Raw genomic sequence first — 17,583 nt, forward strand, 5'->3', positions numbered from 1 at the left:
AGAAAAGAACAAGAGCAACACAACAACAAAGAGACATGTTTTACATAAGATTTTGCACACACCCACAAGTGCGCACACACACACACATCCTTTTAGTTTACTCAGCATATGTGGCAACCCACTCCAGTGTTCTTGCCTGGAGAATCCCAGGGACGGGGGAGCCTGGTAGGCTGCCGTCTATGGGGTCGCACAGAGTCGGACACGACTGAAGCGACTTAGCAGCAGCAGCAGCAGCAGCATATAGCCATGATAATTACTTGGCCAAATCAATGAAATCATTCAAAACTAGAGTGACACAGAATTTCTAGTTGCAAATGATTCATTAGGGCTAGGCATGATAAGGAAGGGTGAGGAAATGGACTGCATAATTGCTTCAGTTCTCTGCTTCCCTTTGCATATGTTCGTTATTGAGAATCAATTCCAGTTTGAGAGGAGGCTTTAATTCCCAGTAAATGAATAGGAAGTGAGTAAGTAAATGTTCGGTATTTCCCTCGAATTATGTCTCGTAATGTAAGAAAACAGTGGCAAAAAGCCATCAACAGATGGTGTTTTCATTAGCCAAAGATTTATTTTTCCAAGCACTTTCATATTAATGAAGTAAGGTTGAAATTAGAGTCATCTTGTCAGTTCTAGTTCTGGGTTGATAAAATGTGCTGGCATTCAGCAAATTGCTAGGGGGTGGGCAGAGCGAAATAACCATTTGCTATAATGTTGTGATGGTAACCCAAGGTCTATAGTCTAATCAGACCCCACATTGTATGTTCAGCCCTAATTTTTGTTTTCAGTGGCTTTACAGAAGCTGTGAGTCTCAGTTGTGAGCCATAAATGAGGAACACACGGCAGGGATTAGTACTGCTCTACACTATGAATTATGTATAAGATATCAGTTTCATGACAAGTGTTGCAACAGGTTGCATGCGTTTGTTAGGAAACATTCTCCTCTTGGAATCCCATGTTTGAAAGAAAACACAGTACAGTTGAAATACAGATTTCTAACATTATATCTGCTCTGAGTTCATCAATCTACACTATATTTACCTAATATGTCGATAGAGTCATTTGTGATACATGGAATGTCCACTGATCTAGGAATCTGGACCACTCTGCCTGAGGAAATCACAAACTGATTGTATCCGTTACCCATGCCTACTCTCTAACTCGAACTGGACCTTTTCATCAAACTACAGTTCCATCATATTCACCTTATGGCTCGATTTTTGAAGAGGAGTCCAGACTTGTAGCCTCTACGTCATCACTATTGACATACTAACCCTGCACAGTTTGGCACTTGCTTCCAAAACTCTGCTGAAACTCCTTTTTCAAAGGCCACCAGTGACCTCTAATTACCAAATCCAGCTGCCTTTTATCAGGCCTCATATTTCTTGCCCTCTCTGCATATTTAAGAGTGACAAATCCTTTCTTGAAACACGTTTCTCTTGATTATCCTCTTAGCTTGGCCCATATCTGATTACCAACTGCTTTGCATATTGCAAGTCTCCTCCTGACCAGTGCCCCTGCTCCCAGGTCTTTGTGTTTTAGTCTGCCCCACATAGGTTGATCTCATAAATGCAGCCCTGATTATGTCATTATCTTGCTCAAAAGCCTTTGATAAACCCCTACTGCTTTGAAAAACAAGTACAGACTCTTCACCTAGACATTTAAGACCTTCATAATGGCCTCAATCTCCATTTCCAGCCTTGTGCCCCACTATTTTTTTGTACCCTCTGTTCTAGCCAAACTCAACTCTGTTCCCTGGATATGTCCTATACTTTATTCCCTTTTATTTTGCTCATGCTGTTCCTTGTGCCTGGAATGCCCTGCCCTCCTTCATCTCTATTAAAGTCCTGCTTATCCTTCAAGACCCATCTTAATTTTTTTCTATTCACATATTATATGTCCTCCATATATTTACATGACACCCAAAGAAATCAACATGTACACTAATGAATATCCTATGATAGCTAATATAATGGCCTTCATAGTACTATTAAAATACATATCAGTTTTAATTTAGTACCAGCACATATTATAAAGCAATTATCCTCCAATTAAAGAAATATCAGGGGCTTCCCTGGTGGTCCAGTGGCTGAGACTCCATGAGCCCAATGCAGGAGGCTAGAGTTCGGTCCCTGGTTGGGGAACTAAGATCCCACATGCCTGCAGCGAAGAGTTCATGTGCTGCAGCAAGACCCGGTGCAGCCAAATAAACAAATAAAAATAAATATATAAAAAAATCAACCCCCCAAAATTTAACTTAGTAATATCCATTATAAGGCTTTTAAAAATATTAACTCCTTCAAAGTAAGTTCTAGGGCCCATATTTAAAACTTAGTTGTCATGAATGTCCATTGATTCACTGTTTCAATTCCTCTATTCAGTATATGTGAACTATAATATGCTCCTCAGGCAGAAGGGTTGCAACTAAGACCAAATCAGACATAACTCCCCTTCAGGGAGATGAAATTATACTTTAGAGCAGAAGATGGACAATAAACAAGCACCAACAGCTATCTAAGTATAAATTATGATAAGTACCATGAATAAGTAAATCCATCACCATCCAGTTGAAAATAATTTGAGTCCACAGGTCTGGGTAAGAGTCTCAGGGTGGACAGTTATGGGGGATCTATGTTCTGATGTTAGGGGCCTAGACTTCAATGCTGACAGAGGAAATAAACAGGCCCCCAATATGGGCCATAAGAATGCTTTTTACATAGAAAACATTGCCCTTCTATAATGGGGAGGGAGGTGGGAGGGGGGTTCAGGATGGGGAACACGTGTACACCTGTGGCCGATGCATGTTGATGTATGGCAAAATCAATACAATATTGTAAAGTAAAAAAAAAAAAAAAAAACACTCTAAAGTACTTGGTGAAATTAATCACCTTTTTAAAAAAAAAAAAAAAGCTTTTTTTTTTTATATTAGAGTATAGCCAATTAACAATGTTGTGATAGTTTCAGATGTCCAGCAGAGTGACTCAGCCATACATATACATGTATCCATTCTCCCCCAAATTCCCCTTCCATCCAGGCTGCCACATGACATTGAGCAGAGTTCCCTGTGATATACAGTAGGACCTTGTTGGTTATCCATTTAATATATAGAAGTGTGTACCTGTGCATCCCAAACTCCCTAAGTATCCCTTCCCTCTACCCTTTCCCCTTGGGAAGCATAATTTCATTCTCTAAGTCTGTGAGTCTCTGTTTTGTAAATGAGTTCATTTGTATTTTTTTTTTTTTTTTAGATTTCATGTGTAAGGATACCATACAATATTTCTCCTTCTCTAAGACCCATCTTAATTTCATCTCCTCTTTATCTCTGAAGTCAAAGCACCTTGAATAGAGTGGGTGCGCAATACCTTCTGTATTAAATACAAACGAAATACCTTTTGTATTAAGTCTCTGAACTACCATCTCTTTCCTTTGTCCTGACATCTTCTTTGCTTAGAACTTACATCCAAATCAACAATTGTGGGCCTTCGTGTTTTCCTTTCTCTCTCTTCCTTTTTCCTTGCTAAGGGGAAGACCACAGATTGAGATGGTGGTGGAGTTAAGGAAGGCCAGGAGAGACACAGTGCCCAAGCCAAAAAAAAAAAAAAAATGGAACAAATGGTGAAAACTCACTCCCATGGGAATAAAGCCAGAGAACCCAAGAGAGATCTGGCAAGAAGCAGGGATTAAGCTAATTCTCGTAATCCAGATTGAGGACAAGTGAGATCAGATTACCTGTCCTAGCAATACATATATCCATGGGAATACTCTCCTGGGATAGATTCGTGGGACAGTGTCAAGGATACTAAGGAACCACAGCTACCTAGCAGAAAAGAAAGGGGCCAAGTACATGAGTCCTCCCACCTTTTCCCCACTCTTCCTTGCCCCCTCTTCCCTGCCCCTGCCCAAAACATGAACTTTGAACAACTATGAACTGTAGGAACAATGAAGACAGCAATGAAGTAATGGGCACAACCAAGGGAAGGCATGCTATGCTAGCAGAATAAAGGCCCAGAAGTTGGGATATTACATTTGGAACAGACTTTGTTGGGATGGTGAGTGAGAGAGGAATGGTTATTGGGGCAGGTACTGGAAGAGAAGCAGCCGCCAGAGCTGAAGACTTGAAAATGAGGAGTAATTAAAAAAAATCCTATTATTAATCTAGAGTGAATAACATTCTGTTTTTGTTTTCCCACAGGATGAATGGAAGAGAGTAGCATGCTCAACTGAAAATATGCTAGGAGGTCTTAGTGCTGTAACCCTGTTGTAATAAACAGATTTGCAAAGAATCTATGTCCCAATAAATGATAGTAAGCAATGGATGTCCTGTCTAGATACAGCCAGGCTTTGCAGTTCGAAGTCTGGCATTTCTGTAAGCTCGCTTAGTGCCAAAAGAGGGAAGCTGTGAGATAGAAAGCTAGATTCTGATGAATTTCACACTTGAAATACCATCTTTTTTTTCTGAAAGAACCTACTGATAAATATAAAGTGTTATCACCAAAGACAAAAAAAAAAATATCATGGAATACTGAGGCAAAACTGTATCTGACGACTAGAGACCTGAGTTTCAGTCTTAGCTTTGCCATATGCTAGTTTTATGACTGGGCAAAACACTTTAACCCAACTCTGCAGCTCATTTCTCTCATCTGTCAAATGCTGACATAATTATTAAATGATATGTATGAAATTGCCCCGAGTAGTGTCTGGCAAGTAGTAACTGTTCAATAAGGTATAGTTTTCTTAGTCAACTCACCTGTAAAAAAGAGAGAATAAAACCTGTTTTCCCTATGTCACAGAATTACTATGAGTGCAAAATGAGATATTGACTCTGAGATACTTTTAAAAGTTTAAAAATAGTATGGAGAACATACAGTTGCTTTAAAGTCATTAAATTCCTACTTCCTCAAAATCATGGATGTCATTTTTTCCCCAAAAATGGCAATCTGGAGCAAAGGTACAGCATTATTAATCAGCACCTAGAACAGTGCTTGGCCCATATGCAATGAATCTTTGAAATAATTGTTGACTGACTGATAGCCACATGATACTGGGTCTCAAACTCATCGAACATTTCTTCTTTCTCCCCCATCTTCCCTGCTTCCCTCTGGCTTCGTATTTGGCAATGGCAGCAAACTCTGGAGATGAACCTCACCAACCTGGTTAAGCGCAACAGTGAACTAGAAAATCAAATGGCCAAGCTAATACAGATCTGCCAGCAGGTTGAGGTACGTAACAGAAACATTTGTCATTCTTTAGAACCAGGATCCAGTGATCCTTTTGGGGGGATTTGTTTTACCAGAGTATGGCTCAGTCATTTGGAGTGAAAGGCTTAATGAGGATTCTGCTGCTGCTGCTGCTAAGTCACTTCAATTGTGTCCGACTCTGTGCGACCCCATAGATGGCAGCCCACCAGGCTTCCCCGTCCCTGGGATTCTCCAGGCAAGAGCACTGGAGTGGGTTGCCATTTCCTTCTCCAATGCATGAAAGTGGAAAGTGAAAGTGAAGTCGCTCAGTTGTGTCCGACTCTTAGCGACCCCATGGACTGCAGCCTACCAAGCTCCTCCATCCATGGGATTTTCCAGGCAAGAGTACTGGAGTGGGGTGCCATTGCCTTTTAGCCAAAAGGCTGAGAATGAGAATTCTAAGAAATCTAATTCCTTCAAGATGCATGTTCTAAGAAAAGTGGCAGATAGCTATTGTTTAAAAGATAATAATAAGTGGTAGTGGTGAGTGGAGGGGAAGACATCAGCCCAAGTGGCAATGCTGTCTCCTCTTCCACTAGCAGGTGGTATGAGAATCCAACATGAAGTGTGTTTCTTTCTTCATCAGACTGGACATCATAGCTCCTTAAAGAGATTGCTAGAGAATAAGAAAAGTTGGGAACCCGAGGTCCTTGAGGGTAGAGTGAGGTTTGTTCAATGCAATATTATTTCTGTAAAAAATATAATCAGAATTTCTTCTCTTCTTCTTAGCCTCTTCTCCCTTCTTTTTCATGTACCTTACCTGGTCCTCACTCATCACCTTTCCACTTCTTGTCATTAACAAATGGTATCTATGTTAAAGTTATCTGTGAATTTTCATGTATTACACAATATAAATTCAGAACAAAGCTTATGAGAGGAGTTGACCTCTTCATAAGTGGACGTGATAGAAGAAAGATGCTTTTTCTCTCTTTTTCTCAAGAGCCAGAAACTTCAGCCATAGCATTTGGTTTTGTGTTGATTTTCTTGATGAGCTACCAGTAGAGCTTAAAGTGTAGACAGGGTTGGGTAAAATATTATAGGACTCCTTGTGGGCAGTGGTTGGGTAAAAATGTTGGGCTTTCCTTGTAGCTCAGATGGTAAAGAATCTGTCTGCAATGCAGGAGACCTGGGTTCGATTCCTGGGTCAGGAAGATCCCCTGGAGAAGGAAATGGCAACCCACTCCAGTATTCTTGCCTGGGAAATCCCATGAACAGAGGAGCCTGGTGAGCTATAGTCAATGGGTCGTGAAGAGGCGGGCACAACTTAGCTACTAAAACCACTACCAGCACTCTAGTTCTAGTCTTACTTATATCACAGAAAATGTAATGGTTCAAGTTTATTTTAAGCAATACAATAACTTTATTAATATCTCATCTCTTAATCCCCCCTGGGGATTCCTATTTAAAAGAATGTGAAGAATCTTCTTATGAAAGAATCAGAAAGGCAAGTTCTTTGCCTTCTTATGAAAGGCAAAGAATCTTATATGAGTAACCACTCCTGATTGTTTGGATATCTTAAAGTACTGGGTTTCTTAAAGTAGGTTGTTCTTGTAGGATGAGCATACCATAGCAATTTAATCACTGCTGGGTGCTCCATTCGTGGAAGAGAGTGGTGCTGAATGTAGGGTACATAGGATACTAGTTAAACTCAGGTGCAAAATTGTGGAATGGGGTGGGGAATTTAGGAAGAAGTATAAGGAATGGAAAGAAAAATACTGGAATGTAAGTTGGAAAATTGGGTTCTAAACGTGACTCTGTCATTAACTGGTAGTATGATCTTGAGTAAGTCATCTAGCCTTTCAACTTCAGTGTCCTTACCTATAAAATGAGGGATTGAACTGAATACATGACCTTCACTGTCTGTTCAAAAGGCATGATTCTGTGAATAGTTACTTTATTCTTTTCTTTTTCTCTTCAGTCTCATCCTTTCCAAGAGGGGAGAAGCAAAACAGAAGGCATTTTAGAATGGTTTTCAGCTAATCAGAATCCCTTTATGTTCCACTCTATCAAAGCTTCTGATTATGCTGTTAGATTACAGTATAAGAAATCCACACTGGTGAAGAGACAAGGAAGTATTGTGAGCAGGAGACAAGAAAAGGAATCCCCTTGGTTTAGAATTTGCATGATTGAGGGTGGGGTTACAGTTCATAGTGAATAAAACATGGTTAGAAATTATAATAATTGCTTCCTCATTCTCATCAAAAAGTCATTTAAGTAGAGAGCAAGTTGTAGTCAAATTAGCAAAGTAAGCAGTTTCTTTTCATTGCTTATTCACTTTAGCACTGCTCTAACATCTTATTACACACCCCTCCCCCCACCCCCTGAAGCTTATCGCTCTGGCCAGCCTCACCCAAACATAGCCGTATTCTAACCTTTCACAGCCCATAGCACCAATCAAACCTGTATAATTCAGGGCCCTACTGTTTTCAAGCATTAAGGAGCTAGCCTCATAAAACAATACATCATTGTATTAATGAAGAAGGACTCATTCTGGCCCTCTAGGTTATAGGCAATGTTTTCACAGTGCCTTTCTGAAGCTAGCATTCCTGCTTGAGCCTTCAGGAGATGACGCTAGTGCCAAATGTAAGCAGAGTAGCTGGGAAGAGCAGCCCCATGGCAACCAGCAAAGGAGGTGTTTAAGAGGCTCCCTTAGGGATGCTTATAAAATCCTTGGCCACTGTCTGCTTTCACACACAAAAGGTCACCTTTTATTGATACTTACTTATGCATAGCACTGGGCTTCCCTGGTGGTTGAGACGATGAAGAATCTGCCTGCAAATGGCAGGAAATGCAGGTTCGATCCCTGGGTTGGGAAGATCCCTAGAGGAGGGCATGGCCACCCACTCCAGTATTCTTGCCTGGAGAGTCCCATGGACAGAGGAGCCTTGCAGGCTACAGTCCATGGGGTTTCAAAGAGTCAGAAATGACTGAGCAACTAACACTAACTATGCATAGCACTGTACCAGGTGCAAGGAAAATGGAAGAGACACAGTATTTATCTTCTGAGGGCTTCAGTTCAGTTCAGTTGCTCAGTCGTGTCCAGCTCTTTGTGACCCCATGAATCGCAGCACGCCAGGCCTCCCTGTCCATCACCAACTCCAGGAGTGCATTCAGACTCACATCCATTGAGTCAGTGATGCATCCAGCCATCTCATCCTCTGTCGTCCCCTTCTCCTCCTGCCCCCAATCCCTCCCAACATCAGAGTCTTTTCCAATGAGTCAACTCTTCACATGAGGTGGCCAAAGTACTCGAGTTTCAGCTTTAGCATCATTCCTTCCAAAGAAATCCCAGGGCTGATCTCCTTCAGAATGGACTGGTTGGATCTCCTTGCAGTCCAAGGGACTCTCAAGAGTCTTCTCCAACACCACAGTTCAAAAGCATCAATTCTTCGGCGCTCAGCCTTCTTCACAGTCCAACTCTCACATCCATACATGACCACTGGAAAAACCATAGAGGGAAAACTGTTATACAAATCTACCCTAATGTAGATACACATGTGCAAGCAATACAGACAGTGGAGTTAAAATATTAACTGAGAATTGGGAAAGAATCTTGAGATAGTGCATTAAATGCCAAGAGTGAGAGTGTATCTTGGGAGTTAAGTCCACCATCTTTTCAGTTTAGAATTCTGTCTTTGGTGGGGGCCCTACAGGATGGTCTGGACACCCATGGCTGTGCTCTATGACATCACCCCTTCTGAAAGGTTAGGGATGTGCCCTAACTTCCCCATAATAATAGGGTGAATCCAGGGTCCTTATTATGTTCATTCAGCACAGAGCCTGTGCGTCCAAAAGGCTTCAGGACAAGCCCCAGGATTAGAAAGGCAGTTAAAGAATGGATTTGAGACTTCATACATGCTTATAAATACTCTATAAAATGAAATAAATAGAAGGAGACTGTCTGTCATGGGAGCCAGAAAATGAGAGGTTATTTGATTTTTTTTTTTCATTTTATCTAATGCAAATTTGTCAATCAGAAATGACTGTATTCACAGTGTAAAGCAGGCATTTAACTTCGGGCGGGAGTGGAGGATCCCAGCTAAGGCACTTCTGAGAAAACTGGAATAGGCTATTTTCCTGCCAGACCTGTTCCCCTTCCTGATTGTCTGCAAATATTTTTGTCACAGATTGACTTTTCATAAAAGAGCCATAAATACTGCCTCCCCCTCCTGGTTCTTTCTCCCCATTCTCTATTCTCCTCAGAAAGTAAACAAAGCTGCAGTCTTCCTATTATTACAGAAACAGAGATTAGGATCACCACAGATTTGTTAGCTGAATTCTTTGGTAATGCAAGACTCTTAGAGTCTGCCCAGCTTTTCAGAATTCCGTGGATAGGCATTTGGAAAATATTTTCTGTTGGGGCTTGAGAACATGGGAAGGAGGGAGAGGCAGGCCCAAGAATCCTTTAATCTGGTTAAGGAAGGGCATGCTCTGACCTTGCTTCTCTGGCCACTTGATCTCTATATATAGTTCTTTGTCCCATCTCATCAGGCATCTTTTGTTTACATTTCCAGAGGAAATCTCTGTTTAATGCATAGCCAAGGGAAAATGTATACCAACAGATGAATATTTCCTCTTGGCTTCCAAGTCTGCATGGTTTTGTGAATAAATAAGCATTCCTGAAAATACTGAGAGGAAGAAAAATGGTAAAATACTTACTCATCAGTCAGGCAACCACATTTCTTGAGCAAACATGATGTACTCCATGTGGTAGGTCATTTGGGGGCTACGAAAAAAGAAAACATAAGTTGTTGATGACCTCCAGGAACTTTTATTCTAGTGAGGAGTAACCCAGTAAGAAAGAGGAGTATTTGTGAAACAGCATGCAGTATAGGGAGCACAGATGAATGTAGCATGGCCCTCCCAGGTTTACTTATTTCATCTTATTGTTAAATTTTAGGGCGCAGAGTGGATTAAAGCACTTCCTGGCTATTCTGTGTGCCATCTGTTTTCTTCTTCAGAAATGTTGCCGGACAATGGGTCTGTCCATCCCAGAAGCTCCATGGGTAGATTGATTTCTTGCTGGCTCTTCTCAAACCATTTGAGGACCTGGGTGGCATGGCTCTTTAGGATTAACAGAAAGAAAAAAGAAAGGAGATGAGCTGAATTTGCAGAATTTCAGCTTTTCATCTTGCCACCAAGTCTTTGCTCCAATAACTTTCAGAAGTCTTAGAGTTCAAACTGTAGGTGACTTGGTGTTCTCCCCTTTCTACTCCTGTTGCTCACTGAAATGGTATTTGGTTTGGAAATAGCAACAATCAATGTCTGCTTCTCCAAGCATAAAAATAGGTATCTTAACAGAAATTAGTTAAAAAAAAACATTGTGCTGAGTGATTCCAGCAGATGATCCTGAAATGTTTTCAAGTGGTTGAACTAGAAGAAATAATAGAATCTTAAATCATTAAAGCACAAATATGTTTGTTGGAAGAGTCTTCTGCAAGCACTGAGGATATGATAAAACAGAGTCATTAGAGAGATGTAAGCATAATTATGGAAAATTTAGTGGGGAAAATGCACTTTAGACAAATGTTGAATGAGGAACAATAAATTCCCCCTTCTGCTGAGACAGGGAGCAGAGGTATTAAAAGAGGTGGAAATGAGCAAATTGTATGGGCAAAATGGTATGCCACACACTGGCTATACAGAGACAAACAGTGAATAGTCCCTGACCTCAAGGAACTTGTTTAACAGGTAAAATGTCAAATACAATGTGAAGTGGTAATTATTCTAATGAAGGTAAGTGCAGGATGACAAGCTAGCGTAGAGAAAGAAATACCTGTCTGTCTGAGGGACTTAGGAAGGACTGTAGAGTGGGACCAAAAATCAAATTGTCTTAAATAAGAGTAGAATTTTGCCCCCCAGAATAAGAAAAGAGAGTGAAAGGAACACCATACAAGAACATAGGAGGGTAAACAGTATAGAGGTGTTCAGGGGAGCACCAGAAGTTTAGTTCAGCCAGAATGTGAGATGGGAGAATCATTGTGCGAGGTGAGTACAGAGAAGTAGCTAGGGCCTGGGTAGCGAAGGGCCTTGTATACCATGCACAGGTGTTTGGACTTTATCCTGTAGACTTTGGGGACCCATGGAAGGATTTAAAGTGAGTAACTGGATACGGTCTTCATTTCGGGATTGCTCTGGATGTAGTGTGCAGGATGGAGCAAGTGTCAAGGGTCAAAACTGAAGGCGAAGAGACCAGTGAGGTGGCTTTTACTGATCCATGGAGAGATGAAGGCCAACCTAAGGCAGTGGCAGTATGGTTAGGGAGCAGGAGATAAATTCAAAACAGATTTGTAGGAGGTAGAATCAATATTTCTTGGAGAGTAGTTAGATGCAGTGGGTAGAGAGATGAGAGAATAGTAGGATGATCCATAGGTTTCTGTCTTGGGGAACTAAATGAATGTGTTGCTTTTAACTAGGTTAGGAAATAAATGGAATTCTTTTTAGACAAGTGAGGTTTGTTGTGCCATGGGTCAGAGAGTCAAGTAGGAAACGCCTAGTGGACAGCTGTCTGGGTCTGGAGGTCAGGAGAGAGGTCTGGGAAAGGGATAAATACTGGGGAGTCAACTAAGTAGCACTGAAAGCCATGGAGAATGTGTACAATGAGAAGAAAGCCTAGGACACCAAAATCAATTGTTTGTCACTGAGAATACAACAACAAGCCAACTTTCCAAAAATAAATGAAAAGACTGGAGCTTTTTACAAAGTTACTGAGGGATGGCGTGTATTTAAAAAATTAAATATCAGAAGGAAAATTTTCAATTGTGGGCATAATCAACATTTTAGATATTACCTCTGTAAAGACTGCAATAATAAGTGACAATGATTTCCTACATTACAGGTAAGCACTTTATATGTGTTAACTCATTTAATCCTAACAACACTATAAGGTAAACACTATTCTTATTCTTGCTTTACAGATAGAGACATTGAGATACAGAGAGATTGAAGTGATTTGCCAAGGTCATGCTGCTAGTAGGTAACAGAGTGTGGATTTGAGTCCAGACACTTTAGCTCCAGAGCCTACACCCCTGAACACCCCACTGTTATACTTCCTTTTGCAAGGCCAAGGCATACATCACTTGGATGTCCCTTGTTCATCACCAGTGGTCCCTGACCATCATGAGGATGACTTGTAGGGAGTAAGGGGAATGATATATGGGTGTGAATTCTGAAAGAAAGCAAAAGAAACAGAAGGTACAGAACGGAGGAGGAAAACTGACAAAACGAGGCTCAGAATGGCAAAGGAAGAGAGGCCTTTAAGGTGTGGGAGTCTTGATAGAGTCCACTGGAGTGGCGCCATTATATAGGAAGATATCATTAGTGAACTTTGAGAGAAGGTTCAGTGGAAAAGTGAGGATAGAGTCAGAGAGGTCCAAGAGAAAGTAAGTTGTAAGGAAATGCATGCTGTGAGAAGTTTGATCATGAAAGTGAAAAGATAAATAGAGTGATAGTTATTATCCTTTTGAAATGCCAATCAGACTCACACTCTGTATAGTATTCTAATTGTTTATTTATTACTTGGTAGCTCACAATAAGAGTCACTAGATCCACTGACTGACTATACATGCTTCATTTCCCATCCTGATTTGGCTTCCAGCCCTCTTTCCAATCCTGGGCCCTCCTGCCCAGCTCTAAGTTTCTACAGCTCACTCCTCAGTTTCTGCAACTTACTCCTCATAGAAAGTGTGTGGTTTCCGGGATGCAATGTGATATGGTAGCTTTGGAGTTGGGTGTGCTAGCTGTGTAACCCTGGACACACACATAACTTCTCTGAGCCTCAGTTTCATTATCTGTGAAACTTAGGCTAATCATATTTTTAAGGGAAAGGTAATATATGTAAAACACTTGCTACTATAACAAGCAGATAGTGGAGGCTCAATAAATGGTAGTACCAGTGGCAGCAGCAGCAGCAGGAGTGATAATAGGAGCAGTTGTTAGTATTCATAGTACCAGTATTAATAGTGCATATGCATGCTAAGTTGCTTTTGGTCGTGTCCGACTCTTGTGCGACCCCATGGACAGTAGCCTGCCAGGCTCCTCTGTCCATGGGATTCTCCAGGAGGCGGTTGCCATGCTTTCCACCTGGGGATCTTCCCAACTCAGAGATCGAACCCCCATCTTCTGTGGCTCTTGCATTGGCAGGTGGGTTTTTCATCACTAGCACCACCTGGGAAGCCTGGTATTAATAGTACCAGCAGTATTTCTGGGCACCTCACCTTTGCCAGAGATTCCTAGATTCCAACTTCAGAACTTCTAGAGGATCAATATTTCTGAGGGTGGGGAAGACAGTAATCACAATCAATCTCAAATTTAACACATGAACTAGAACTTGCCTTGGGAAAGAGGAGTGGTGATGAAATTGCAGCACTAAAAATGTTGGAAATCTCAGCCACATGGCCCTATTTAATCACCCACCCACAACTGTGCAAAGGTGGTACACCAAAAAGGGTTATTATGCTCAATAAGCTGCCGGTTTTCAGTTACTGAATTAAACTAATTTTATTTACTATGGAAAAGTTCACTGCCCTTCTGCATGAATATCTAGGGGATTCTTTAAGTTGATGCTTAAGTAAACTTGCCTATTATCCTGCCCAAATTCCCCTTGATTACTGCCCCTAAGCAAAGGCAAAGAAATGTTTTGGGGAGGGACAGATGCTTTCATCTCTAGTGGTTTTTAAAACAGTGACTTTGAGGGATTTTTCTTAATTTAAGTGTAATTGACATATAACTCTTTGTTAGTTCCAGATGCACAGCACAGTGGTTCAATATTTATTGAGGATTCTAAAATGTTTATTAGCCAGAATGTTCTGTGAGTATTTTTGTGGAAGATGGAAGAGCAGGAGGAACAGACTTAATGTTAAGCTCCTGAGGAGGATTTGGCCTCCCAGTGCCTCATGAGAATGAAATAGCTGTTTTGAAGCCAATGTGGAATAATAGGTGAAGAAAATGGTTTTCATGAACAATGGGAAATAAGTACAGAGTGACATAGTCAGTCTATTCATTTATACTACTGAAATGACTAATTCAGAGGATTATAGTTAATCTTAATAAATATATGGCAATTGATAGTTAATATAGATGAAAAACCTAAATCAACTGTGCAATCTGAAGTGTGGGCATAGCCTATTTTTATACTAGAAAAGAAAATGCTTTATAATTTCTCAGGCACCTAATGTGTTTCATTCTTTTGTGACAATTCTTGATATATTCCAGTGAAATAAAATTTTGAGGACATTAAAGGCTGCATTTGAAACATTTGGAGGGTGTGGACACGTGACAGGCTGTAAGGATAAAATGAGTTAGGATTAACATTGTTTTCCCTCCCCTCCTCCCCCACATCTATAGGGCATAGAAGCTTTCCAGTGTGGCCATGTTTTCATAGTCAAAACAGTTCATATAGGCATGTACTCTTGTTCTGTTGTTGTGCCTTTGGAGTGGGGAGTGCAGTGAAGTTCACTTTATAGCTCCATTCCCCTTCTGCTGTCTTCTTCCTCCAGTTCCTGTTTCTCAGTGTTCAAATTCCAGGTTATTCACTAAATGACCAGAACACTTGCCTAATTTTGGATTCTTCTGCTTGCTCCACTCTTCGCACAACCCATCCAAGTTTCCAATTTCCAATGTGCTCTTGAAAAGTTGGTGGAATTCTGATAATTCCAGTTATAGCCATATCAAGCCTACCCTATAACCTTTAAATGTTTCCAGTTCCACCTGTATCTCCAACCTTTCTTGCCATCAACCCAACCGAAACACCAAACAAAAAAAAAAACAAAACAAAACAAAAAACCCTAAAATGAAAACAACATCCACCACTATAACAGACATGCACACAGCTGTTGAAATGCCCTTTCTGTCTCTGCTTGTCGGGAATAGTCCAGCTGTGTGATAGGGTCAGCAGAGACTAGGAGTGGGAGAGAATCATATTTGAATCTTATGTCCTGGGCTTTGTGCTAGAGGCATTCTTGTTTCTAATCTCAGTGTTTATGACAATCCTGTGATAATGTTGGTGATATCCCATTTTACAAATGAGGAACCTGAGAATGAGAGAAATTTGATGACTTATTCAAGGTCAAACATAGAGTTAGCTCAGGTTCAGTCTTGCATCTCTCTGGCTTTGAAATCCAAGTTCTTTCTGCTGTGCTATGCAGCTGACTGAAGACGCTGTCTACCTGCCACGGATTTATTACTGTTGGAGAAGGAAATGGCAGCCCACTCTAGTATTCTTACCTGGAAAATCCCATGGACAGAGGAGCCTGATGGGCCACAGTCCATGGGGTCACAAGGAATCAGACACGACTTAAGCCACTAATCAGCAAACAGAGGAGACAGCTTAGGATGCCCACTGATTTTCCTCCCTTCATTAAATAACTCCAGAAGAGTAGATTATCTGTTTGGGGCCTTGGCATTCCTGACTCAATGGGAAGTCTCTTATGTACCTATATTTGATAGCCCAGAGCAACTCTCTGCCATAAAAACCCTTCGTGGAGTTAGGAAGCAGAGGGAAAATGGCTGCTCGAGCCGGCAGAAGGAAGCAGTAATGCCCACTGTTAAGGCACTTACTTGCTTCGATTATTTTTGTGCCATGAGACCCAGGTCAGGGGTGGTCAGCTCCAGGTATTGTTACTGACCCTGGTCATACAGTCAGTTTACTGTGGGACCCACACTTCTTCCCTGAGACTGCCTTGTTGGGCCTCCTGGGCCATGACTCTGCTCCTGGGTAAATGTTGTCTTCATGTGAGACATGTGAGACAGGTTTTCTTAACCATTACAAAAGAGTTTAGCAGTAAAGATTTACTCTCAGCCAATTTACAGATTCAATGTAATCCCTATCAAATCACCAATGGCATTTTTCACAGAACTAGAACAAAAAATATCTCAAAGTTTGCATGGAGACACAGAAGACCCTGAACAACCAAAGCAATCTTGAAAAAGAAAAATGGAGCTGGAGGAATCAGGCCCCCTGACATCAGACTATACTAAAAAGCTACAGTCATAAAAACAGTATGATACTGGCACAAAAATAGAAATGTAGATCAATGGAACAGGATAGAAGACCCAGAAATAAGCTCATGGACCTTTAGCCAATTAATCTATGAAAAAGGAGGCAAGACTACACAATGTTGGAAAGACAGTCTCTTCAACAAATGGTGCTGGGGAAACTGGACAGCCACATGTTGAAAAAAAAAAAGGAATTAGATCATTCCTTAACTCCATACACAAAAATATGCTCAAAGTGGATTAAAGACCTAAATATTATACTGGACAGTATAAAACTCTTATAGGAAAACATAGGCAGAACACTTTCGGACATAAATCACAGCAACATCTTTTTTAATCCATCTCCCAGAATAATGGAAATAAAAGCAAAAATACACAAGTGGGACCTACTTAAACTCAAAAACTTTTGCACAGTAAAGGAAACAATAAAACAAAAAGACAACCCACAGATTGGGAGAAAATATTTGCAAATGATGTGACTGATAAGGGATTAGTCTCCAAAATCAACAAACAGCTTATGACACTTAATAGCATCAAAACACGAAGAAGGCAATGGCACCCCACTCCAGTACTCTTGCCTGGAAAATCCCGTGGACTGAGGAACCTGGTAGGCTGCAGTCCATGGGGTCGCTGAGAGTCGGACACGACTGAGCGACTTACCTTTCACTTTTCACTTTCATCCATTGGAGAAGGAAATGGCAACCCACTCCAGTGTTCTTGCCTGGAGAATCCCAGGGACGGGGGAGCCTGGTGGGCTGCCGTCTATGGGGTCACACAGAGTTGGACACGACTGAAGTGACTTAGCAGCAGCAGCAGCAGCATCAAAACAAACAAAGCACTCAAAAAATGGGCAGAAGACCTGACTAGACATTTCCCTAAAGAGTATAAACATGGCCAATAGGGACATGAAAAGATGTTCAAGATGTTATTAGAAAAATGCAAATCAAAACTACAATGAGGTATCACCTCTCACCAGTCAAAATGTCTTATCATCAAAAAATCCACAAACAGCAAATGCTGGAGATGGTGTGGAGAGAAGGGAACCCTCCTGCACTGTTGGTGGGAATGTAAATTGGTACGGCTACTATGGAGAACTGTATGAAGGTTCCTTAAAAAACTAAAACTAAAAACTAAAAATGACCATAAGACTCTGTAATCCCCGTCCTGAGCATATACCCAGAGAAAAACATGTTTCCCAAAGATACATGCACCCCAGTGTTCATTGCAACACTGTTTACAATATCCAAGACATGGAAAAAAATGTCCATCATCAGAGGAATGGGTAAAGATGTGATATATATATATAATGGAATATTACTCAGCCATTAAAAAGAATGAAATAAGTCCATTTACA

At 41.0% G+C, this 17,583-nt stretch overlaps 1 protein-coding gene across 3 annotated transcripts in view; it reads left to right on the forward strand.

The window, feature by feature from the left end:
• Window positions 1–17,583, forward strand: part of MID2 (midline 2) — a 108,645-nt gene that overhangs the window by 24,015 nt on the left and 67,047 nt on the right. For all 3 annotated transcript variants that reach the window (XM_070784498.1, XM_070784501.1, XM_070784499.1), the window contains exon 3: window positions 5,121–5,216. In XM_070784498.1, coding sequence (XP_070640599.1) covers window positions 5,121–5,216 — 96 coding nt within the window. The remainder of the gene's footprint in view (window positions 1–5,120; window positions 5,217–17,583) is intronic.

Source organism: Bos indicus, chromosome X, assembly GCF_029378745.1.
Source record: "Bos indicus isolate NIAB-ARS_2022 breed Sahiwal x Tharparkar chromosome X, NIAB-ARS_B.indTharparkar_mat_pri_1.0, whole genome shotgun sequence".
Classification (NCBI taxonomy): Eukaryota; Metazoa; Chordata; class Mammalia; order Artiodactyla; family Bovidae; genus Bos; species Bos indicus.